Below are 24,892 nucleotides of genomic sequence, written 5' to 3'. Positions count from 1 at the left end.
TGGCAGCTACTATAGACATGGCCACCCCAGTATGCCCCAGGGTAAATGTAGCTCTTCTGGAAAACAGTTTCAGGTAAGAAGGGATTTTTATAATAAGGGGGAAATAAGAGATAAAGGAAATTTGAGAAATGTTACTTATAAACCAACACAGTTCAGATTCTATGATTTGAGAGTCTTAACTCTGTCTTTAATGGGTGATGCTATCTTTACTTTTTTCATCTCCAGTGAGATGCCTCAATCATCTAGGTCTCTAGAAGAATGGGTATTTACTGTGTTACCCTTCACTGTTACCACTGCAGAGCAATCAGTAACCACCAGCAGATGGGCAACTGACTGCGATTCAGCCTTTGGGATTCTCCATGAGCCTAGTGAGTTCATCTCATAGAGCCTATTCTATTTCTTTTAATCTGTCACTTGTTACTTTAATACTTCTGGTTTGTGCTATTTACTATCTTTATTTTTAAATCCCGTATTTTTTTAATCATCTTGGCATTCTTAAACAAAAAGCATTAATAATATTGGAGTAGAATGAAACACTGAAATAGCAACAGTTTTCAAAAATTAGGATACAGAATAATGAAACAAAAAATAATCAAATAAAAAAAATACATATGCCCAAAACAACTTCAGCCCATACCTCACATCATATTCAAAATTAACCTTCAATATACACACATATGTAAATGTATGAACCCAAAACTATAAATATAAAACTAAATATAAAACCCCAACTATAAAACCTCTAAGAAAAGACATAAGAAGAAATGTTTGTGACCTTGTGTTAGGTTAAAATTTCTTAGATACAACATCAAAAGCATGATTTGTAAATCTGACTTTGTCCAAATTAAACAATGTCTGTTTTTGGAAAAACACTGGGACTAAATATCTGCAAATCACATATCCAATCAAGGACTTTTATCCAAAATATATAAAACACTCAAAACTTGATAAGAAAACAAACAGTGCAATTAAAATAGGTAAAGTATTTAAACAAAGACGTATAAACAGCAAATAACTACATGAAAAGATGTTCAACATCATTTGTCATTAGGGAAATGCAAACTAAAATCACAATGAGACACCTCTACCACTGTTAAAATTCTTAATGTTTAAACTAGCCACATTAAAGTGTCAGTGAGCATGTGGATGAACTGGAACCTTCATGTGCTAATGTGCTTCATGTGCTAACCTTCATGTAGCAATGTGTAATGGTATAACCATTTTGGAAAACAACTTGGCAGCTGCTTAGAAAAGTTAAATGCACATATACCATTACCCAGCCATTCCACTTCTAGGTATTTACCAAAGATAAATGAATGCATAAACTCACACAAAGACTTGTATATGAATGTTCAGAGCAGCTGTATTTGTAACAGCCCCAAACTGGAAACAATCCAAATGTTCATCACGGTGAATGGATAACAAATTATAGCATATCCATCCACTGGAATATTATTCAGCAACAAAAAGGAATGAATTTCTGATTTATGTAACAACACAGATGAATTTCAAAGTAATAATGCTGAAAGAAGCTTGATTTAAAAAAAGAGCACCTGTTATATGATTCCATAAAATTTTCAAAAATTCAAACTAAATTGAAAGAAAGCAAATCAGTGGTTGCCTAGGATGGAGGAATATGGGGGCAGAGAGGAATCACAAAGGATCATGAGGAAACTGGATGTTTCAATGGAGATATAGATCCCTAAAGAAGATATAAGACTGACAAAGATAAAGGACACTGAAAAACAAGGGAAAAGCATGATGAAAGACTCAACAGTAAAATGAGTGTGTGGACAGAGCAGTAAGAAATTGCCCTGGCTAGAAGAGATGGAGCAAGATGTACACGTGTAGCAGGGCTTCACATGCTCAGCAGAACATTTCAGACTGAACTCTTGAGTCAATGGGGAATCCTTAAAGGATTCTGAGGAGGATAGAGACAATGAAGGAGTGCTTAAGATCAACCAGGCAGACATGACTAGAGAACAGCTGTATCATAATCAGAATCAGTACACTGGTATTATCTACTTAGGCATAAGATCACCTGGCTAGTCATCCCAGAGAGCTTCCTTCACACACAGAAGGGCCCCTGATTTGTACCAAAAGTGACCTGAAGTGAAGAATTTCACATTTAAAAACAGATAGAAATACAAGTATTACAAGTCAGTGACAAATTCAGTTCTGGTAAGGGTAGCATAAAAGGTTTAGCAAGTGTAATCTACTCAATCCTGAAGTGAATATGAAATATGCTAGAAATGTGCATTTTTTAAAAATCAGTAGAATTCATTCCATATCTAATGAATACAAAAAACAACAGGATCCTAGAAAGTTGAGACTCATAGTCTTGGCCAACTTGTTACTTCATGTATGAACAAAGGAACTTGTCCAAGGTCGTTGAGCAAAGAAGTGATGTAACAAGGGAACATGGTCTGTGACAGTAATTCACCAAATTGGATTTCAGGGATCAGGAGTTTGTAAACACATTCACATTACTCTCAACATAAGAATATTACAGATGCACATATGAATATGTTTTCGTTAAATCTATCATTGTGATTATAATCCAAAAACTCAGAAAAGGTTAGCCTCTAGTGCTTATTTCCCCACACTTACTCTGAATATTTTATGCCATCCATAAAAACCAATACCACCATAACTAAAGAACTCACTAACAAACTTAACATAAATCAAAGCTGATCTTTCTGTCTATAAATTACATCTACCATAATAAAATTTAAGATAATACTTAAAACTGCCAACATCATAACATACAATTATAAGCATTCTTGTTATTTATAAGAAATTGACAATTTTGTAAGCTTGTAGAATTCACAAGAACACCTATACTTACGTTGAAACCTGACATGTTAATATCTATCCGTGGTTCACCTTCCTTTTGTCCTTTTGGTGCAATTTGATTGAGAAGATGAAAATAGGCTTTGGAATCCTAAAAATGAATTGCAAATATCAGTGAGATCACGTTTACAAAGCATAAATGTATCCTATTGTCCCATGTGTGGAAGAATATTTGCATTGGATTTTTTAAGAATGTGACACAAATCTCTATCTTCTAATTTAACAGTTTCTTTTCCCAGAAAAGTCCACCTATCTGGCCTTATGTCTGCCTTGAATATGGATGAACTGGATTTTGTCATGACTTTATAATTTATTGAAATCATCAATACAATAATGCTAGAAAACATAGAACTAGTTCTGTACCTTCACTGAGTTACTGAAGTCAATAAGCTTGACAGATAAAACAAGCACGAGAAACAAGTAGGATAGGAGAAATCCAGGAAGCATAGGGAAAGAGAAAATAAACAGGTTATATCATGATAAGGCATAATATGTATATACCATAACCTATGGAGAAGAGATTAGTTGTGCTAACAATGCATTAAATTATAAATTGAAATGACAAAAATTTTAAAATGAGTTCTACTTGAGGTGGTGAAATAACAGTAAACCCTTAATCATCTGAATATATTTAACCAAATAAGCTTCTCTTTGTTTTAAGCCCTTGACCTCTTTCAACACTTGAATACTTTTACTTGGAATCCCAATACCTAAAACAAAAATGGCATTGCTTATATGGGATGTGGGCTGGTTGAATTCAGACTGTGTGGATGCTACACAGAACAAAACCTGAAAACCACTGTATTAGTGTAAACATTTAATGAGTGTCTTCAACACACATGTCAAGTACGATTCTGCCTCTCTGGAATACCAGAGGACAGGAACTGGAGTGAAAGTTTCTTTCTCATGTTGAGGCAGGAGATAGATGGGCCCCAGGCTGAACAGTTTCTCCCCTGTGGACAGAAACTCCATAATAGCAGAAACTCCATAAAAGCAGGATGATGGAGCAGGCTGGGCCCTGCCCAGATAAGAGATAGAAGAGGGAGCATCATGGTGATCTTGAGTAGCCTCAGTCCACAGTGCCTTGAAGCAGGGCATTGGTTCCCAGCCAGAAATTGAGGTAATGCCCCCTCCCTTTTGACCTCCATTGAGCCTTTCTGTGCCTGTGTAGTTAGGAAGGTCTCCTTGACTTCAAGAATGAGGAAAATATGGTCTTTTATCTCTTATCTGGGCAAGGCCCAGCCTCTTCCATCATCCAGCTTTTATGGAGTTTCTGCTATTATAGAATTTCTGTCCACAGGGGAGAAACTCTTCAGCCTGGATCCATGTATCTCCTGTTTCAAGCTCATAGTAAGTGATGTCAACCTACCCATAGGCCTCTTCACTAGAATCCATCTTGGCTAAGAGATACATGTGCACACATGGGAGGATCCTGAGATAAACCAAATACAGGACTCAGAACCAGGCAAAGCAAGGTGACTGGCCAAAGGAAACCCAGAAGAAATGCTCCATGAAAGTGATTTAAACCACCACGAGGGTGCAACTGTCTCTCTGAGCCCACCCGTGTGAGTCTATTCACATATACTCTTTCCTCCTAATAAACACTTGTTTTACTCATCTTGATCTCTATGTGGAAATTCATTTCTATACAGCTGATGGGCCAGGGCCTTGGTCCCACTGGTCCTTGGCAGCCTAGTGGCTAGGATTCAGTTCTTTCACTGCTGTAGCCTGACCTCAATCTCTGGCTGGGAACAGAATCCCTGCTTCAAGCTGCTATAGGCCAAGGCCACCTGAGATCAATGTTATGTCTAAAGATCACTTTCCCAGCTTTGGAAGTTTTCTATTCCTGGGCCTTGACAGTCCAAACAGATGATAAAGGAATGTTTCTCATGGTAACTCCTATGGATTGTGTACATCCTAATCCTGCAGGGAAGTTGCTGAATATGGAGATGGCCAGGTGTAAGCTCTGACCTGCCAAGTACAGATCTCTGAGAGAGACCTAGAAAGCTGTATCTTCAATGAGTCAACTATGTATGTTTGATACACTTGCCAGAAATTATTCTAAGAATGGGGAGAATCAGGTGAGAGTGAAAGCCACTACAGAGCAATTCATGGAATGCAAACCTAGATATTACCATTAGTGGAACAGGGATTATCTCCTAAGGGGTAGTGCATTCCAGTTGTGAAAGTGCTTTCACTTACAACTACCTACTAAAGGTACAGAAAGAATTTGTATGTGCCTTCTCCCTATGCATTTGAGAAAGACAGGTAAAGAGTAGACCCCAAAGTCTGTAACTTACTATCTGAAAAGGGGCTTTAGGTGAAAATTTGAACTTGAACATAAATTGGAAGTTCCTTTTCACAGTACCCAGCAATCCTCTGCTTTTTAAAAATATTAAAAGCAGAATATGTTTTTAAAAAATATCAAAGGAGAATTTTAAAAATATTCATTTAAAAATAAGATTCCCTTTCCAAAACAGCAGAATACACTTTTTTCTCAAGTGCAGATGGAACACTCTCCAGGATAGATCACATCTTTGGTCACAATCATCAGGAAATTTAAGAAAACTGAAATTGTATCAAGCATTTTTTCTGAGCTACAATGCTATGAGACTAGATATGAATTACAGGGAAAAAAACTAAAAAACACAAAAACATGGAAACCTACTTCTAAATAACCAAGAGGTCACTGAAGAAATCAAAAAGGAAATAAAAAATACCTAGAAACAAATGACAATGAAAACATGACAACCCAAAACCTATGGGATGCAGCAGCAAAAGAGGGAAGTTTACAGCAATACAAGCCTACCTCAAGAAATGAGAAAAACATCATAAACAACCAGACTTTACACCTAAAGCAAATAGAAAAAGAAGAAGAACAACAACAACAAAAAAAAAACACCTGAAGTTAGTAGGACAGAAATCATAAAGATATAAATGAAAAATACATGAAGGAAACAATAGCAAAGATAAATAAAAGCTGGTTCTTTGAGAAGATAAAATTGACAAACCATTAGCCAGACTCATCAAGAAAAAAAGGGAGAAGACTCAAATCAATAAAATTAGAAACAAAAAAGGAGAAGTTACAACAGACATGCAGAAATACAAAGGATCATAAAAGACTACTATTAGCAACTATATGCCAATAAAATGAACAACCTGGAAGAAACGGACAAATTCTTAGAAAAGTACAACCTTCCAAAACTGAACTGAACCAGGAAGAATTAGAAATCACAAACGGACCAATTACAAGCACCAACATTGAAACTGTGACTTAAAAATCTTTCAGCATCTTTTCATGTGTTTGTTAGCCATCTGTATGTCTTCCTTGGAGAAATGTCTGTTTTGCAGCACTGTTTATAATAGCCAGGACATGGAAGCAACCTAGATGCCCATCAGCAGATGAGTGGATAAGGAAGTTGTGGTACATATACAACATGGAATATTACTCAGCCATTAAAAAGAATTCATTTGAATCAGTTCTAATGAGATGGATGAAACTGGAGCCCATTATACAGAGTGAAGTAAGCCAAAAAGATAAAGACCAATACAGTATACTAACGCATATATATGGAATTTAGAAAGATGGTAACGATAACCCTATATGCAAAACAGAAAAAGAGACACAGATGTACAGAACAGACTTTTGGACTCTGTGGGAGAAGGCAAGGGTGGGATGTTTTGAGAGAACAGCATCGAAACATGTATATTATCAAGGGTGAAACAGATCACCAGCCCAGGTTGGATGCATGAGACAAGTGCTCGGGGCTGGTGCACTGGGAAGACCCAGAGGGATTGGGTGGAGAGGGAGGTGGAAGGGGGATCGGGATGGGGAATACATGTAAATCCATGGCTGATTCATGTCAATGTATGGCAAAAACCACTACAATATTGTAAAGTAATTAGCCTCCAACTAATAAAAATAAATGGAAAAAAATTAGTATATACTAAACTTTGATATTACTTCCAATAAAAATCTTTCAGCAAACAAAGGCTCAGGGCCAGATGGTTTCACAGATGAATTCTACCAAAAGTTTAGAGAAGAGCTAACACCTATGTGCTCAAACTCTTCCAGAAAATTGCAAAGGAAGGAGAACTCCCAAACTCGTTCTAAAAGGCCACCATCACCTTGAGAACAAAACCAAAGATAGCACCAAAAAGAAAATTACAGGCTAATATCATCAATGAACATGGATGCAAAAATCCTCAACAAAATTTTAGCAAACAGAATCCAACAACACATTAAAAGGATCATACACCATGATCAAGTGGATTTATCCCAGGGATGCAAGGATTCTTCAACATATGCAAATCAATCAATGTGATTAACCATATCAATAAACTGAAAGATAAAAGTCATACAGTCATATAAATAGATGCAGAGAAAGCTTTTGACAAAATTCAACACCCATTTATGATAAAAACTCTCCAGAAAGTAGGCACAGAAGGAACCTACCTCAACATAATAAAGGCCATATATGACAAACCCACAGCAAACATTATTCTCAATGGTGAAAAACTGAAAGCATTTCCTCTAAGATCAGGAACAAGACAAGGGTGCCCACTCTTGCCACTATTATTCAACATAGTTTTGGAAGTCCTAGCCACAGCAATCAGAGAAGAAAAAAAAGAAATAAAAGGAATCCAGATTGGAAAAGAAGAAGTAAAACCTCTATTTGCAGATGACATGATAACATAGAAAACCCTAAAGATTCCACCAGAAAATTACTAGAATTAATGAATGAATATGGAATAGTTGTAGGATACAAAATTAATACACAGAAATCCCTTGCATTCCTATACACTAACAATGAAAAATCAGAAAGAGAAATTAAGGAAACAATCCCATTCACCACTGCAACAAAAAGAATAAAATACCTAGGAATAAACCTACCTAAAGAGACAAAAGACCTGTATGCAGAAAACTATAAGACACTGATGAAAGAAATCAAAGATGACACAAACAGATGGAGAGATATACCATGTTCTTGGATTGGAAGAATCAATATTGTGAAAATGACTATACTACTCAAAGCAATCTACAGATTCAATGCAATCCCTATCAAATTACCAATGATATTTTCACAGAAATAGAACCAAAAAGAGTTACAACTTTTATGGAAACACAAAAGACCCTGAAAAGCCAAAGGAAACTTGACAAAGAAAATCAGAGCTGAAGGAATCAACATTCCTAACTTCAGACTATACTACAAATTTACAGTCAAGACAGTATGGTACTGGCACAAAAACAGAAATATAGACCAATGAAACAAGATAGAAAGTCCAGAGATAAGCTTACACACACCTGTGAGGCACCTTATCTTTGACAAAGGAGACAAGAATATGCAATGGAGAAAAGACAGCCTCTTCAATAAGTGGTGCTGGGAAAACTGGACAGCTACAAAAAAGAATGAAACTAGAACACTTCCTAACACCATACACAAAAATAAACTCAAAATGGATTAAAGACTTAAATGTAAGGTCAGAAACTATAAAGCTCTAGAGGAAAACATAGGCAGCATGCTCCTTGACATAAATCACAGCAAGATCCTCTTTGACCCACCTCCTAGAGTAATGGAAATAAAAACAAAAATAAACAAATGGGACCTAATTAAACTTAAAAGCTTTTGCACAGCAAAGGAAACAATAAACAAGATTAAAAGACAACCCTCAGAATGGGAGAAAATAATTGCAAATGAAACAACTGACAAAGGATCAATCTCCAGAATATATAAGTAGCTCATATAGATCAATATTAGGAAAACAAACAGCCCCATCAAAAAATGGGCAAAAGACACTTCTCCAAAGAAGGCATATAGATGGTCAAGAATCACATGAAAAGATGCTCAACATCATTAATAGTTAAAGAAACACAAATCAAAATTACACACCAGTCAGAACAGCCATCATCAAAAATTCTACAAACAATAAATGCTGGGAAGGATATAGAGAAAAGCAAACCCTCCTATTCTGTTGGTGGGAATGTAAACTGATAAAGCCATTATGGAGAACAGTATGGAGACTCTTTAAAAAACCAGGAATAAATCTACCATATGACCCAGCAACCTCACTACTGGGCATATACCTTGAAAAAATCATAACTGAAAAAGACCCATGTACCCCAATATTCACATGTGCTTAGTCACTCAGTGTAGCCTGCCAGGCTCCTCTGTCCATGGGATTCTCCAGACAAGAATACTGAAGTGGGTTACCATTTCCTTCTCCAGGGGATCTTCCCAACCCAGGGATTAAACCCAGGTCTCCTGCATTGCAGGCAGACTCTACCAACTGAGCTACATGTGAAGCTGAATATTCATAGCAGCAATGTTTACAGCAGCCATGACATGTGAGTAACCTACATGTTCACCAACAGATGAATGGATAAAGAAGATGTATATATATACAATGGAATATGACTCAGCCATAAAAAAGAATGAACTTGAGTCAGTGCTAGTGAGGTGGATGAACCTAGAGCCTGTTATACAGAGTGAAGTCAGTCAGAAAGAGAAAAACAAATATTGTATATTAACACATATATATGGAATCTAGAAAAATGGTATTGATGAACCTATTTGCAGGGAAGGAATGGAGACACAGATGTAGAGAATGGACTTGTGGACACAGTGGGGGAGGGAGAGAGTGGGATGAATGGAGAAAGTAGCATCAACATATATACACTATCAGTGTAAGATGGATAGCTGGTGAGAAGTTGCTGTGTAGCACAGGAGCCCAGTCTGGTGCTCTGTGATGATCTGGAGGGATGGGATGGGGAGAGAGGTAGGAGGCTAGAAAGGGAGGGGAATGTATGGCTGATTTGCATTGTGGTATGGCAGAAACAAATACAACATTGTAAAATTTTTAAGAATATATTTAAATTTAAAAAATAGGGGCAGGGCTGAGGTAGGAGATACAGACATACATAAGAGTATATAACTACCCCCAAGAACTGAATGCCTGAAGGAGGGAGCACATGACAGAAGAGGAGCCAAATAAGAAAGGGGATGGGGAATCCTGAGGCCCTTTCTCTTCTAGGCCTTTACTAACACAGGTACACTGAGGCTTGGGAAAGTCAGTTAGGAACAGAAGTCATGACTGCCGATCTTTTCGTACAGCATGTTGAATGGTAGGCAAAATAGAAAATGTTAGCATTATAATACTTAAACCCCTTTCCAGAAAATGAAAGCTAGACTTAGTGCTGGTGCTCTTACTTGGCTCAGTCTCTCTACTGAAATCTACCATCAGGGCCTAGAGGCAACAAGGCTGGGTGATAAAACTCATAGGATTTTCCCTCCTTTAAGCTGGCCTGAAGTCTCCATGTTATTATGTCCCCCTGAAGTATTTAACTAAACAGTTAAGGCTGTATATTGTCATCCTGCTTATTTAACTTATATGCAGAGTACGCTGGGCTGGAGGAAGCACAAGTTGGAATCAAGATTGCCAGGAGAAATATCAATAACCTCAGATATGCAGATGACACCACCCTTATGGCAGAAAGTGAAGAAAAACTAAAGAGCCTCTTGATGAAAGTGAAAGAGAAGAGTGAAAAAGTTGGCTTAAAGCTCAACATTCAGAAAACTAAGATCATGGCATCCAGTCCCATCACTTCATGGCAAATAGATGGGGAAACAGTGGAAACAGTGGCTGACTTTATTTTTTGGGGGGCTCCAAAATCACTGCAGATGGTGATTGCAGCCATGAAATTAAAAAATGCTTGCTCCTTGGAAGAAAAGTTATGACCAACCTAGACAGCATATTAAAAAGCAGAGACATTACTTTGTCAACAAAGGTCTGTTTAGTCAAGGCTATGGTTTTTCCAGTGGTCATGTATGGATGTGAGAGTTGGACTACAAAGAAAGCTGAGCGCCGAAGAATTGATGCTTTTGAACTGTGGTGTTGGAGAAGACTCTTGAGAGTCCCCTGGACTGCAAGGAGATCCAACCAGTCCATCCTAAAGGAAATCAGTCCTCAGTTATCATTGGAAGGACTGATGTTGAAGCTGAAACTCCAATACTTTGGCCACCTGATGCGAAGAGCTGACTCATTTGAAAAGACTCTGATGCTGGGAAAGATTGAGGGCAGGAGGAGAAGGGGACAACAGAGGATGAGATGGTTGGATGGCATCACCGACTCAATGGACATGGGTTTAGGTAGACTCCTGAGTTGGTGATGGACAGGGAGGCCTGGCGTGCTGCAGTTCATGGGGTCGCAAAGAGTCAGACATGACTGAGCGACTGAACTGGACTGAACTGAACTGAAGTATTTAACTAAACAGTTACCTTGATGTCAGCACTAAAATTGTTAATTTTCTGCCAGCCTGAGTTTTCCAAATGGAAGTTCGCCCATCTAAGCAGAAGCTCTTCTGGAGATAATTTCATAAGCTCCTCCAAAGTCTCACCATCTCGAAGTAAAGCAGCCAAGGCTATAGAGGAAAAAAAGAAAAACCCAATCAGTATATTACATGGTAACAGTCATTACATGTTTACTGAGTCTTTTGACACTCTGTTAAGTAAGTAACAGAGGTTCAAAAAGTACTGTGTCCTAGTTCCTGGTTTTCAGGTACTCAGAGTCTGACAATAAAAATAAATAAAAGTATATAATTAGTTATAAGATGATACAGATAGAAACACTTAATTATGAGAATATACAGCATTACATATTTTAACATCTTGATTATTCTTCACATTCCAATACCAAGTAAGTTCTAGCTTTTAAGTTGAACATTATCACATTATGTCATATATTTACATAAATTGTTCTTAAATAATATTAAAATCAGAGGCTTGGGGGAGTATGTTTAAAACTTTGGAGTCTTTTGATTAAAAGAGTATTCAAACCCTATGGTATTTATATTTAAGCATAACTAACTCTTGAAGTATTAAACTTGTTTTTTTAATTAATTTATTTATTCTAATTGGAGGCTAATTACTTTACAATATTGTAGTGGTTTTTGCCATACCTGTTTTTAAAGAAAAAGAATTCAACTTTACATTTTCTATAGCACCTAACATGTAAAGGCTCTTCAACAATTTTTTGTTGTTGAGTTGAATGTGCAGAAGAAGCCAAGGGTTTTTGGGTAAATATCCCCAGAAGTAAGAGGTAGAAGCTTGGGCATCTACACAGAGAACTATCTAAATTTAGGCACTGTCTTCATGGAGAAGTTGTATAGTCCTTATGCAATAATTACCTCCCATAAGATAAAAGATTTACACTGAACAAGAAGACTAAAACTGCCTGACTTCCAAAGAGGTCTAAGTAATATCTCTAATGGGCAGAGAATTTCATCTTTCATAGACTCCACTTCACATCATGTCACTCTGGCACTGAGAGATTTAAGTTAGGGCAGAGGTAACATTGTCACTTGTACAGAAACCTCCTCATGCTCTCCATCTCCAAGTCAAAAGGCTGGAAAGGATTAAACAGTCTGACCTCTCTGCAACTGAGACCTTGTCAGAGATAAATCATTTGACTTATTACATGAGCCAATGTAGTTTAATTTTGTTGTCTTCCTTTCCTTGTTCAATGTACTTCAACTCTAACAAGATCAATACTGCTCTGAAGAGACCACCAACTAGAAAATTTTTATTTGTTCAAATACAGGCCACTTTGAGTGGACTGAAAATTTTAAGTGTCATAAAGTCTTGGATAAATGTGCAGAATAGGACTGTTGATAGGTATTGTGAGGCCCTGAAATACTGAGAACTCCCAATATATATTCTTGCCCCAAAGTAACTGAAGATTGATATGGTGATTTCCGGAAGAAAATGTGAATATTTGGAGTGATGCTTAATATTTTAAACTTCAAAAGGAGAGGACAATGTAGCACTTCCTAGGACCTTATGACAACTGTATTACATATGCTTATACATTCTACAAGTCTATGATGTGGTATCAAAACCTATGATATAAAAATGGTGCTTCTGCTAATTCAGGAAATATGAGACCATCAAGGGCAGGTTAGAATATTTTTGAAGAGCCCTAAATCTATAATAGAATAGAAAAGGTATTAAAATTAATAGGAGATGGTGTGCCTGAGGGTGGTAATGGGGTGGGGACTATGTGAGTAGATCAGAAAAGAACTTTGCACAAATTTCTTAAGCTCTCTGGGTTTTCGTATCTTTATTGTGAAATGAATCCTAAAGAGCCAGACAAATGCTAATTATTATTAAAGAAGAAAGTTATAATTAGGTTGTTTTCCTGAATAACACTGTAACATTACCTTCTGTTAATTCTAGTTATCATCTAATCACCTCAATTAGGTGAAAGCATGATAGTCTGCATGACTAGAAAAAAATAACCAATACACAATTTTCAAGATCATGACTGTGTTTCATTACCTTCATTCCTGCTTAATTCAATGTCAGCAAACAAACCAATCTTAATGATCTGCCACAGCAGTCCCAAAACCAGGTGAGGTTTCCCAGCCCTCAAATCCTCTGCACCAATGTTCACAACATGACATCCAATGGCAGAAGCTGAGTTCAGTGCCAAGTTCAAGTTTTCCTGCAAGACAGCCAATTTATAACATGACTCTTGACCTTTCTGGTTTTTTTACAGTCTTTTTCTCCTTTCACTGAAATAACACTCAGTAATGAAATTAGGTATTAAGTTTACCCGTACAGGATCCACAGAAAGCAATATCCAAGCTTTAGTGTTAAAAGCATAGCTAAAACAAATCTAGCCTCATTTTTATAGTCTTTTTCAGATTTCCAAGTCAAGTTAACAGCATTTTTAGTTAGTCCCTATTGAAAGATACCAACCCTAAAGGAAAAGGCTGAGTTACTAGAGTAAGTATATCCATGTGGGTTATGTGTTGAATTTCTTAAAATGCCTAAATGAGAGGTCTACTGAACACACATGAGAGTTCTAGGAGTTCTGAATCTCATCCCAAGAGATGGTCTTGCATGAGGATATACTGCTATGTAACATCCTAATACTAGATGGAAAATAAAAGCTTTCTATTCTTTAAACAAGCTAATTAACTAAGAGCTTAAACATGCTTGCTTATTTCTGTATGTTTGAATGCAAAATGTAATGAAAAGAATATAGGGCTTTGCAGTTAGACCTGGATTTGAACTTTAGTTCCAGCATTATTAACCTCGGTACAGCTCTGAAATCTTTCTGCATCTCAGCTTCTATGAAATCTGGAAAATAATCTTCAACTCAGAGCTGTTGTAAGAGTTAAATGAGAAGATGCAAAATGCAGAGCCTTCAGTCTGTAAAACAGGTTCTCAAATAATAGTTTCATGGAAGGAGAGGAGAAGAGTGCATACCTGAATGATGAATGGTGTGAGTTTCTTCTTGTTGATTGCTCTCTCATCAATTGTATCAGGAACTGAAAGGTTGATCATTTTACTGAAACAGAAATTTTAAAATATTGACTTATTTTTTAAATAATCCATAAGTATTCACAAATATTTTAAGGCTTATTATAACATGTATCTCATGTAATCTGAAAAAAAAAGCAATGTATGACTTTAGTCAGGTTGATTAAAAAAAACCATACATATAAAAATGCAAATAAAGGAAAAACCAAAGTGTTTATAGTAGTTGAATATTTCTGAGTTGGGGATTAGGGCATATTCTCTTATTTAATGTTTTGTACTTTTCACATTCTTTTACAAGAATGAATTACTTGGATATTAAAAACTTTGTTGAGTAAGTGTTAAAAGCAGATAACATCCCACATTGAATCTGAATCTCTCTGTTAGATTATATAATGTATAATTAAAATGATTTCATCTACAAAGAGTGAAAATGAGTTGAGCATGAGATTCTTTCATTCACCAAATATTTACTGAGTACCTAGATGATGCACAGGTACTATATTTGGTGCTAGAAATACAGTGATAATATCGATAGAAAGAAAAGTTGTATTAATTAGGGCAGGATCTGACTTAGAACAACCTCATTTGGTAAAATTTGGAGTTAGACTCTAACATTTTAGATGTTTATACTACTGCCCTAAAACAAGTTATTTTGCATAGAGAAAACCATGCTTATTTCCATGCAAAATTTAAATATTAAATAAATAGTATCATATGAGTCTATTAAAATATATGGGAAATTATTTCTTTACAGCCTTTACAGCCTATAAGTGGCAAGTAAAAGGGTATCTCACATTTTTAGAAATCATCCTTTTAAACAACTAAAATGACTGTATTGGAAAAATAATGAATTTTATATATTGTATATTGTCATCAGAAATATACCCACTGCACTGCCCTAAGTGTTCCAATATGTACTTACTTAATGCTCACAACAACTTTCTGAGCAAGCACAATAATATGGGGACATAATGGATGGATCCTGAAATGCAAAGCAGTCAAGTACCTTTTTTTTTCTTTTAATAATTCTTCCCTACTATGATTTATTACTTAAGAAGAAAATGGCAACCCACTCCAGTATTCTTGCCTGGAGAATTTCATGGACAGAGGAACCTGGTAGGCTACAATCCATGGGGTCAGAGTCAGATGCAAATGAACACACACACACATGGTTTATTACAGGATATTAAATATGGTTCCCTGTGTTATACAGTAGGACCTTGTTTATTTTATATATAGTGTATATACACTATATACATATATATATATATATATATACACTATATACACTATAAAACACTATAGTGTTTTACATATAGTGTATAGTGTACTTTATATATAGTGTGTGTCTGCTAATGCAAAACTCCTAATTTACCATCCTCCCCTTTCCCCTTTGGTAACCATAAGCTTGTTTTCTATGTCCTTGAGTTTGTTAGTGTTATAAATAAGTTCATTTATTTTAGTTTCATATATAAGTGGTATCATGTAGTACTTGACTTTCTCTGACTTCACTTAGTGTGATAATCTCTAGGTCCATCCATGTTGCTGCAAATGGCATTATTTCATTCTTTTTATGGCTGAGTAGCATTCCATTCATCTTCTTTATCCATTCCCCGTCAACTGACATTTAGGTCATTTTTGTGTCTTGGCTATTATAAAACAGTGCTGCTATGAACACTGGGGTGCATGTATCTCTTCAAATGATTTTCTCCAGACATATGCCTAGAGTAGTATTGCTGGATCATATGGTAACTCTATTTTTAGTTTTTTTTTTTTTTTTATTGAATAATTTTATTCTGTCTCAGAATATTTTTAGTTTTTTAACCTCCATACTTTTTCCTATAGTGGCTGCACCAATTTACATTCCCACCAATAGTATAGGAGAGTTCAAAGGAGTCAGTGTCTTGATTACAGTTATACAGCTACTGAGAGGCAGAGACTGAAAAGGATCCAGGCAGACTGACTGTAGAGTATGCTGTTAACCACTGTGCTCCACTACCTCAAAAAAAGAGGTAGTAAATCTACCGACAAGCTGTTGATAATCTTTTACCTTTCTGGCTGAGGCACTGTTGGGTCTAGACCAGCAGCAGTGACAAACATATTTTTCAGAAATAAGTAATCAGAGATTGAAAAGTGACAAGTGGCCTGTTTTTCTCTTTTGGAATTTATGGTACTTGAGAATAAAGAGATACTAACATAAAAGGCTTAACGAAGTTGAAATGTGTAGCTTGCTCAGTGATGAGAAGAAACTGAAAGCTTAAAGCTCCTCTAGGAAGAGGTGTCCAGTCTGAATGACTGAGTTTTAGATTCACCTTTGGTGGCACTTTCACAGACAGACCTAAAGATGAAATGGACAGAACCTAGACAACTTTCAATTCTAGTTTTTCCCCAAGAAGAATCTGTCAGGCATCCAGAAATGACTGCAGCAATTACATAGAAGACTACTCTTGGAAATCTTACCAAAGCACAATTCCATCACCAACAGCTTTGAACAGGTCATCGGTATTTGGGTTCATTGGTATGACGTGCCGGCAATCTGGATCATTTTCCAAAGCTTTGTTTATCCAGTTAACAAAAGCATATTTTTCTTCCTCTAAAATTATGTGGAATAAGAAGACATTAGTTTATACTATAGGTTAAGTATTTGACTCTAAAGCCTGAAATAGCTGTTCATGAGCACTGCAATCAGTGTGTCATAAGCCTGTGTTATCCTCTTTGGAAATCCAAACAATTGAATGCAACACACTAGCTCTTAGGAGCTATAAAATAATGAAGAAATACAGCAAGGTTAACTGATCTTTACAGAAATTACAAAATTCTTAGAAGTTAGTTACAAAATTCTTTAAAAATTCTATTTATATTACCACGGGTGGTGCTAGTGGTAAAGAACCCACCTGCTGATGCAGGAGACATAAGAGACATGAGGTTCCATCCCTGGGTCAGGAAGATCCCCTGGAGGAGGGTGTGGCAACCCACTCCAGTATTCTTGCCTGGAGAATCCCATGGACAGGGGAGCTATAGTCTATATGGTCGCAAAAGAGTCAGACACAACTGAAGCGACTTAGCGCACACTGCTATAATAAAGCCTATTATTGTATCATGTGTTGTATCATATCAATATTGTGCACATATTGTATCATGACTCTTACAAGCTAACAAAGCTATATAATAAATGCCTGTAATGCTTTTATGGCAAGTATTAGCCCCAGTCCAAATACAGATCACAACAACTTCAACTGTATTCTTACCTAGGAGGCAGGGTCTTTCTAGAGCCTCTCCTTGACATTATAGCAGGCACCCTGTGTAGTTCACTGTGTTAACCATTACCTGAGTAAGAATGCTGCGTTCCTTCACTGGACAGCTCTGAAGTTCCTCCCAGAGCACAAATCCCTTCTTTCCTGTTGATGGCTTTGCGGAAGGTTTTGGCTATATCACTGCTTTTTACCTCTTGGAAAATCTATTAATGAAAACATGTTGTTGATTCACAATTTTCAATCTGGCACAACTATAAGCATATTGATCTTCTTTTATATGCTGGTAACCTACATTCCCCCCACAGATGATGAGTGTTAAAAGATAAGGCAAACTAAGCTTGAGTTTTTAAAATGCTAAACAAGTACTTCAATACTGCCACCAAAAATGAAGCACCAGAAATCAACTGTACACACTTGTCAAAAATATTAAATGCCACATGCATTGAAATCTGCTTTAAGTCAAAAACTAGCATAGTTCAAAAGCATAGATAAATCTATTAATTTTCTAGAACAAGGAAGACTCTGTTCTTTTCCTGCAAAGAAACGACTGAAGGATTTCCCCCTTCTTTAAGCACGATACACAGTGCAAAGAAATATGGAAATTTTATGGCTCAACCAAAAAAACTATTTCTTATCCTGGGGTAGCTTGGTAACAGCTAGAACAGAATAATAAGAGGGAAAATATGCTTAGTTGGCAGCAGGAGATGAATAAACCCAGAAAAGAGGCTTTTCAATGATTTTCTCTTCACAATAAGGCACAAAAGCAGGATGGAACAAAGCAAATTTCACACCCTACTCTAATCGATTGACTGAATGACTGGACATTCCAAAGGTCTGCCAATGTAAGTCTGAAATACTGGAACTTACCTAACTTCCAATGTGTTCGTGAGCTATCAATGTGCATGGCTAAATTAGCCACCACCAGAAAAACAAGAGCAAGATGTAGTATTTTCATAAAAACTCCTTTAAAAGGTGTTTGAAATACACCAGGCTTGTTGAAGGAAACTTAGAGCCCTAATAGAAAAGTCACTGAGCAAATAGAAGATAACCCAGGGCCTTTAGCATTACTGACTAGTACATACTCATACACACACCTCAGGAGGGGTAGCCTATATGTGAAGGTCACAGAACAGAGTCGTGGTATCTAGCAGTTCAGGCTGTGTCTGTGACAGCAGACATGAGCAGGCATGAAATGCAGCCCACACCCCCCTAAGCAGGCCTGCGGTCTTATGCAAGCCTGTGGCAGGCAGAAACACCAGTGCCTTTTCACATTTAGTCTTTCCAGGAGGACATCTTTTTGTAATTAACTGACCAAGAGAGAGTGACTTTTGTAACCAGTAGGAAAGTTGCTGCAACCCTGTTACAAAGTCATCTTTTCCTGTTACCATCCTTAAATCCTGGCCTTCCTTGGACTTATAAACCCGATTTTATTTAGGAAAATGGTAAGCATGAAGTTTTACAAAATCAAGCTTATTCACTTTCCACAGCTGTGATTTTGTGCTATGCCTGTAATTTCAGAGGTGGACTTTTAGAATGGGTGTGTGTGTTTGTGTGTGTGCACGCCTCCATCTATTTATGTATAATATATAGACACACGCATACTGACTACCAATGAAATCACTCTTCCTTCTCTCTGGCCATTATACTGACTCCTATTAAGTATCAATAGTGTGGAGCTGACTCATGTACTCTGGGTAATTTTCAAATTATTAAAATCGTTTTTACTCACACTCTGATTTCAACTGGAATTTCATTTATTTCACTTTACCATCCAAGCCAAGGTTATACAACAAAATGGTTGCTTGGGAATGTAGCAGTTTTCATTGTGATACATTTTGTTCAAACAGGTCCCTCTTTGGTAACTGTCCATCTGCTCAGTGAAAAAGCAGTATTCACTATCCCACCTCATTCTGAACTCGACTTCATTTAGTAGAACAGTGTCTAGTAAATTAAAGTCCAAAATCTAAGTCTTTTCCTCAACACTGAGATACTATAAATCACTGGAATGACAAAAAAAAAGCTCCCAATGTGATTGCCTTGGAGTTACTGCCTCAGAATGACAAATGAAAAGTTACCTTTCTTATTACAATTATTTCTGTCTTAAGGATCATTACCTTCTAAAATTAGGTTGCTTCCGTGATCACAATTTCAGCTGAAAAAACCCAAATTTGTATACATAATGCAAAAGAGGAGTAATATAAATAAAAATCATTTTAAAAAAGAATCTGCTGTACAATATTCTAATGCAATTACTTGCATAGCTCTACTTAAACTCTTGATGCTTGGGAATGACATGTTGAATGCAAAGATGCAATTAAATTAGTTACATTTTCAACTGTCTTACAAAATTTACATGGCGTTGCTTTTCTAAATATCTTTAAATAAATTCTTCCAGCCAAGTGCAAATTTGCAGTTTCATAGTATTTTCGTCTGTTCTTTAAATTTTAAACAAATGTTAAAAGATAGATGACTGAAGATTTACGTATTTGTTCAATGGATTCACCACATGAAAAAGAACACTTTATTTTCTACTTTAGTAAAGAAATCTCTCCAGTGGATGATAAGGCAATTTGAGTATAAGCCTTGGCTTAACAAGAATCTCTGAAATCAGAGAAAACACCAGGCCAACTACTGTGCTGGAGAGTTGTCAATGAATCTTTTCAAAGCTGCCTGTTGTGATACTAATGAGCTCACTGTTTCATGCTGTTTTCCCTCCAGGAGGAGGGACTTGCTTTATCATGTATGAACAAACTCCTGGTGTACACTGCTCTCTTTGGTTCTATACATCTTTTCCAGTCTCTTATGAAACATATATGTCCTGTATTCCTTTTAAAAGTGTCATCACCTTCCTAGATCAACACTAGTGGCCAAACCAAAGCAATGCAGTGACACAGGAGTTTAAGAAGGAAAGATTTCAAAAAGAATTGCAAAAAACTATGACTGGCTTCCAGTGTTTGAGGTTTGTTTCCAATATAGTAGGTTTGAATTTTTACTTTTTAGGAATCTGTTGTAGGCATAAACTTAGTAATAATAGGAAGAGAACACTGCCCATTTAATAAATAGAAATAACTACCACAACTAACACTTCTATAGTATTTGCTATAAACCAGGTACAGTTCTAAGCACTTTGCTTATATGAAGTTACTTATCTCTATGATATACCAGTCTTTTTACAGATGCAGGAAAATACCTTACTACAATCTAAGAAGTATAAAAATCTAGTAACTTAGTTTTGAAATACTCAAGAGAAACAAGATCAGTTAATATGTATTTAATTTTAATGTGTGAAGTTTACATATAATTTGGGGACTCTTTTTTGCCATATATTATATCCCCCTCCAAAATTAATACAGACATTTTGTTGGTAGCCTGGTTTGCAATTAATACCTTTTAAGTAGCAATTTAAATAAAAACCAAAAATCTAATATGCAAGAACATGTTTATTTCTATTTCCTTATGTCAATCCCTAACAGGAATAACGTGCTTCTGTTAGGGGAAGCACACTGACTGAAACAGCCCACCCTGGCCAGGCACCATAATAACCATTTTCATGAGTTATTCTACAGGAGGTCCTGGTAAGAAACAGGGAACTTAGAAGCCACCACCAGAAAAGGTCAAAAGGAGACACCACATGTCCGACCACCTCCCAGAATCCTTCTCTCTGGCATCCATCTTGGCTGAACAAGGCGTGCACCACCAGGAAGGACTCTGAGTCAGAATGATTGGCTAAAGACAACCAATGGAAACTAATCCCATCACCATAAAATCCAAGACTGCGAGCCATGTGGCAGAGCAGTTCTCCTGGGTTCCCTTACCCTACTGCTCTCCACCTGGGTGCCCTTTCCCAATAAAATCTCTTGCTTTGTCAGCACATGTGTCTCCTCGGACAATTCTTTTCTGAGTGTTAGACAAGAGCCCAGTTTCGGGCCCTGGAAGGGGTCCCCCTTCCTGCAACACTTCCTTTTTCTCAGATAACTGGAATCTACCATATTTTGTCTAATGATTTGTAAGAAGTTTCATTGATGACAAGGCAGAGGGGAGTGGACAGATGTTTGCTTGGTTAATCACACACCCATCTTTCTTTCAGTACAGTCATGGTGGTATCATTCTGAAACTTCAGATGAGTTATTTACTGTCTTCCTTTCCAATTTTTTGAACAAGAGGGGTAACTGACAAAGCCACTAGTTCCCTGTGTAATGTTGGGCAAGTCACTCCCTTTTTGAGAAACCCAGGCTTTTATTTTTTTTTTTAATTTGAGAAATGAAGGAGTATAAATATATCGATTTCTTCCAATTCTAAAATATATATATGGCTCTCATTAGTATTTTATTTTTAAAGAAGTCCCGGGTGATGCCAAAATTATGATGCCTATAATTCACTTTTTAAGAAAATACTAGGTTAGTCACAGCCACAAACAGCTGTGTGGAATCAGCAACATTTCAAAATATACAAAATTAAATATTTCCCTAAGATGATTTTTCTCAAAGACAGTTTCATAACCGCCTCCTTTAAAATACTGGCACACTGCACATCTCAATTATTTAAGTCTGTTCTTCCTAGTAGATTAAAAAATTCTGAGCAGCAAACTATATCAAAAGTAAGCAATCGTAGTTCGCCACCATTCTAAGCTGCTTTAAGTTCACAATTAAACATGCAGTTACAAGGGGGACAAGTTATACATCAGAGGACATGCAAGTGCTCACATTGCAAGTCAATTGCAACTTACTATTGAACACAGGATTTAAAACAAAAGGCTTTGGCAATAACTGGAAACAAAAAATGGTGGGGAGGAAATCAGTATTGCAAAAGAAGATGGCATGAACTACAATAGCGTTACAATTCTGACCCTTGTGCATTTTAAAACAGTAATGCTCCCTTCCTCCCTGCCCCACCCCGAGGCAAATGCTATCAGAAGAGCAGACGTCATTACTTAGTCAATTTGTTTCTGGAACTCTCCAGGTGTTCTAAAGGGGCCAATTCTAATAGAAGAAAACATATCAGAATTTCACTTGCTATATTGAGCTGTGGTTACTGATGGGAGTATATGTTATCATTTCAGGTGTCTTGGGGCAAAAACAAACCCTAGAAAAGATGATAGGAGTGCTAGGAAGTTTGTGATAATATTAGGCACTAAGTACTATCTGTAATACACATAAGGAATGCCAAATAAGATCTAGTCAAACTCAGTCTTAAATGAATAATAAAATGATGAAATCTTAAGAGTGTTCTTAATTGAGGAAATAGCTATTCTTTAATATCAATCTCAAATACTGTCAGTGAATATGGATGGAAAATATCCTATGTCCAGAAAAAATTTAACCCCACTAGCTAGCAGCTAAAAGCATTAAATTTCAATAATGAGCACCACACACATACTCGCTAAGCACTGAGTATGGAACACTAGGTGCTTGGGGGTAGAATTAAGAAATAAGCCCCTAACCTTGAAGAGTATTTGATGATACTAGAGAAGAAAACAAGAATTTTAACTGCCCCTTCCAATGGATTAAAAGGATATGCTTCTAACTTTTCATTATCAAAATCATCATCCTAGGGAAAATGGTACAGTTAACTACTACTACCACAAGATTAGCAAACATGTTTTTAATCAGAAAGTTGAACTCAGAAAGCTTCCAAGACTGTGAGTCAGGGTGTATCATTAACGTTTGGGACCACACTGCTCACCTATAGAAAGAGCACTTCAAGGATGTGATTTCACACCTTGAAAAGTGTCCTTTAATGACGCCCCCTCTAAAGAGACTGTTCACCTTACACAGCAAGCGGAGTGTTATATCTTTGATTCTGTGTTTTTTTTCTCAGTTCTTTTTTAAGGTATTCTAACAGCTAAAAGAATGAACTAAATGTAGTGAGTGAGATGAGAGAAATTTTACTACTTATAACAATACTACTATGATATATTTAGGAACTTAATAGGACTTATTACTAAAAGATCCCACAAGACAAAGAAGCAATCATTACTTCTAATAATGGTAGGTTTCCACATACTTACATAAACAAATTCATCAAAACTTATCTTCCCATCTTTATTCCTGTCACCATCCAGCATGAGTTTTTGAATAATTTCTCTCACTTTATATCCAGGTAATGGCATATTAGCTTCCTTGAAAAGCTCATGAAGTTCATAGTCACAAATGAATCCATTGCTGTTGAGGTCTTTTTGATAAGGGAGAAACAAGCAAAAAAGGAAAGAAGTTAACCTATAGAATATTTTTCTTCATTTTAGGCTCATTTCTTAAAGCTTAAAGTTCATAAGCTCACCTAAATACAATATTATCCTATCTTATTGTTTGCTACCTAAAGAGGTCTGAAAGGGAAATGCAAATTTTAACTGAAAGGGCATGGCTTACATCATGTTTCTTGTATTTTGAACTGTATAAGTAAAAATAGCATCCCTAAAAAAAAATAGCATCCCTAATATTAGGAAAGCATAGTTGTCTAATAAAATTATCATTAAATCATAAAGCTGACAGGACTTCAGAACAGATTATACACCAATAAAACACTGCCATGGTATAAAACAATTCCTACTGTAGCTATTTAGGAGTTTTATGCCCCTTATTCTCCCCTTTGTCCAAGATAACAGTTTGTGATTAATGCTAATTATATTATATAGAACACCTGAAATTATGCTATCCTCTTGAGTGCCAATTTTTTCAAGAGTTAATGTAAATAAGTGTTAATCCAAAACAAATACAGTGTTCATAAAAATAAATGCAGTCATAAATAATGCAAATGTTTAAATGAAGTCTACAAATAATTTAAACATTTTTTGTGCTTTCATAATTTTAACAGACTGTATCTAAGTGCTGATAATGCTTATTCTGAAACAATTAAAAATTGAAAAAAAAACTGATCAATGACTAAAAGTTAATTTATTGGAAAAGAGGGCTAATGTCCTGAGGTGTAATTTTTTAGTAAAGACAGTTGGACTTTCACCAGCAATTTCATATACTTAAATGTTCAGAAATGCTTTTTATTCCTTAGCTCCTCCACTGATTTTCATATATAAATTTAATTATAATAGAGGGAAACAATCTGAATAGAGAAATGACTCAAGAGGATGCCAACACCATTCAAGAAGATATACTATGAAGTTAATCTACTTGATATATTACTTAAAAACTGTACCAAAACAAAAAATAAAACAAAATTGCACCATATACTGTTCCTAAGATTGGAGATACTACAACCAATGAAACAAAGTCTTTAGCTCACCTTCTCATGACAACTAATAAGCAAGTAACATATAGCATAAGTGCTATGAAGAAAAATAAAGAGGGGTAAGGGGTTAGAATGGGGGCTATTTTGCCCTCCAGGGAACATTCAGTGCATAAAGGCCAAGAATGCTACTAAAAATCCTCCAGTGCATATGACCCCCACTCCCACTCCCATCCTGCAACACAAAATTGTGCAGCTCAACACGTCAGTAATGCTGAAGTTAAA

At 36.3% G+C, this 24,892-nt stretch overlaps 1 protein-coding gene across 3 annotated transcripts in view; it reads right to left on the bottom strand.

Moving 5' to 3' along the window:
- The window catches only part of PLS3 (plastin 3), a 92,763-nt gene that overhangs the window by 9,913 nt on the left and 57,958 nt on the right, over positions 1-24,892 (bottom strand). For 2 of the 3 annotated variants that reach the window (XM_020905555.2, XM_070462217.1), the window contains 8 exons: positions 23,439-23,602; positions 17,505-17,634; positions 16,638-16,770; positions 14,124-14,205; positions 13,188-13,353; positions 11,130-11,272; positions 3,217-3,243; positions 2,849-2,944 (listed from right to left, as the gene is read on the bottom strand). In XM_020905555.2, coding sequence (XP_020761214.1) covers positions 2,849-2,944; positions 3,217-3,243; positions 11,130-11,272; positions 13,188-13,353; positions 14,124-14,205; positions 16,638-16,770; positions 17,505-17,634; positions 23,439-23,602 — 941 coding nt within the window. The remainder of the gene's footprint in view (positions 1-2,848; positions 2,945-3,216; positions 3,244-11,129; positions 11,273-13,187; positions 13,354-14,123; positions 14,206-16,637; positions 16,771-17,504; positions 17,635-23,438; positions 23,603-24,892) is intronic. The other variant, XM_020905553.2, reaches the window with a different exon arrangement.

Source organism: Odocoileus virginianus, unplaced genomic scaffold, assembly GCF_023699985.2.
Source record: "Odocoileus virginianus isolate 20LAN1187 ecotype Illinois unplaced genomic scaffold, Ovbor_1.2 Unplaced_Scaffold_1, whole genome shotgun sequence".
Classification (NCBI taxonomy): Eukaryota; Metazoa; Chordata; class Mammalia; order Artiodactyla; family Cervidae; genus Odocoileus; species Odocoileus virginianus.
Note: the sequence above shows the minus strand (reverse complement) of the source record. Positions and strands in the feature narration are given on the sequence as shown.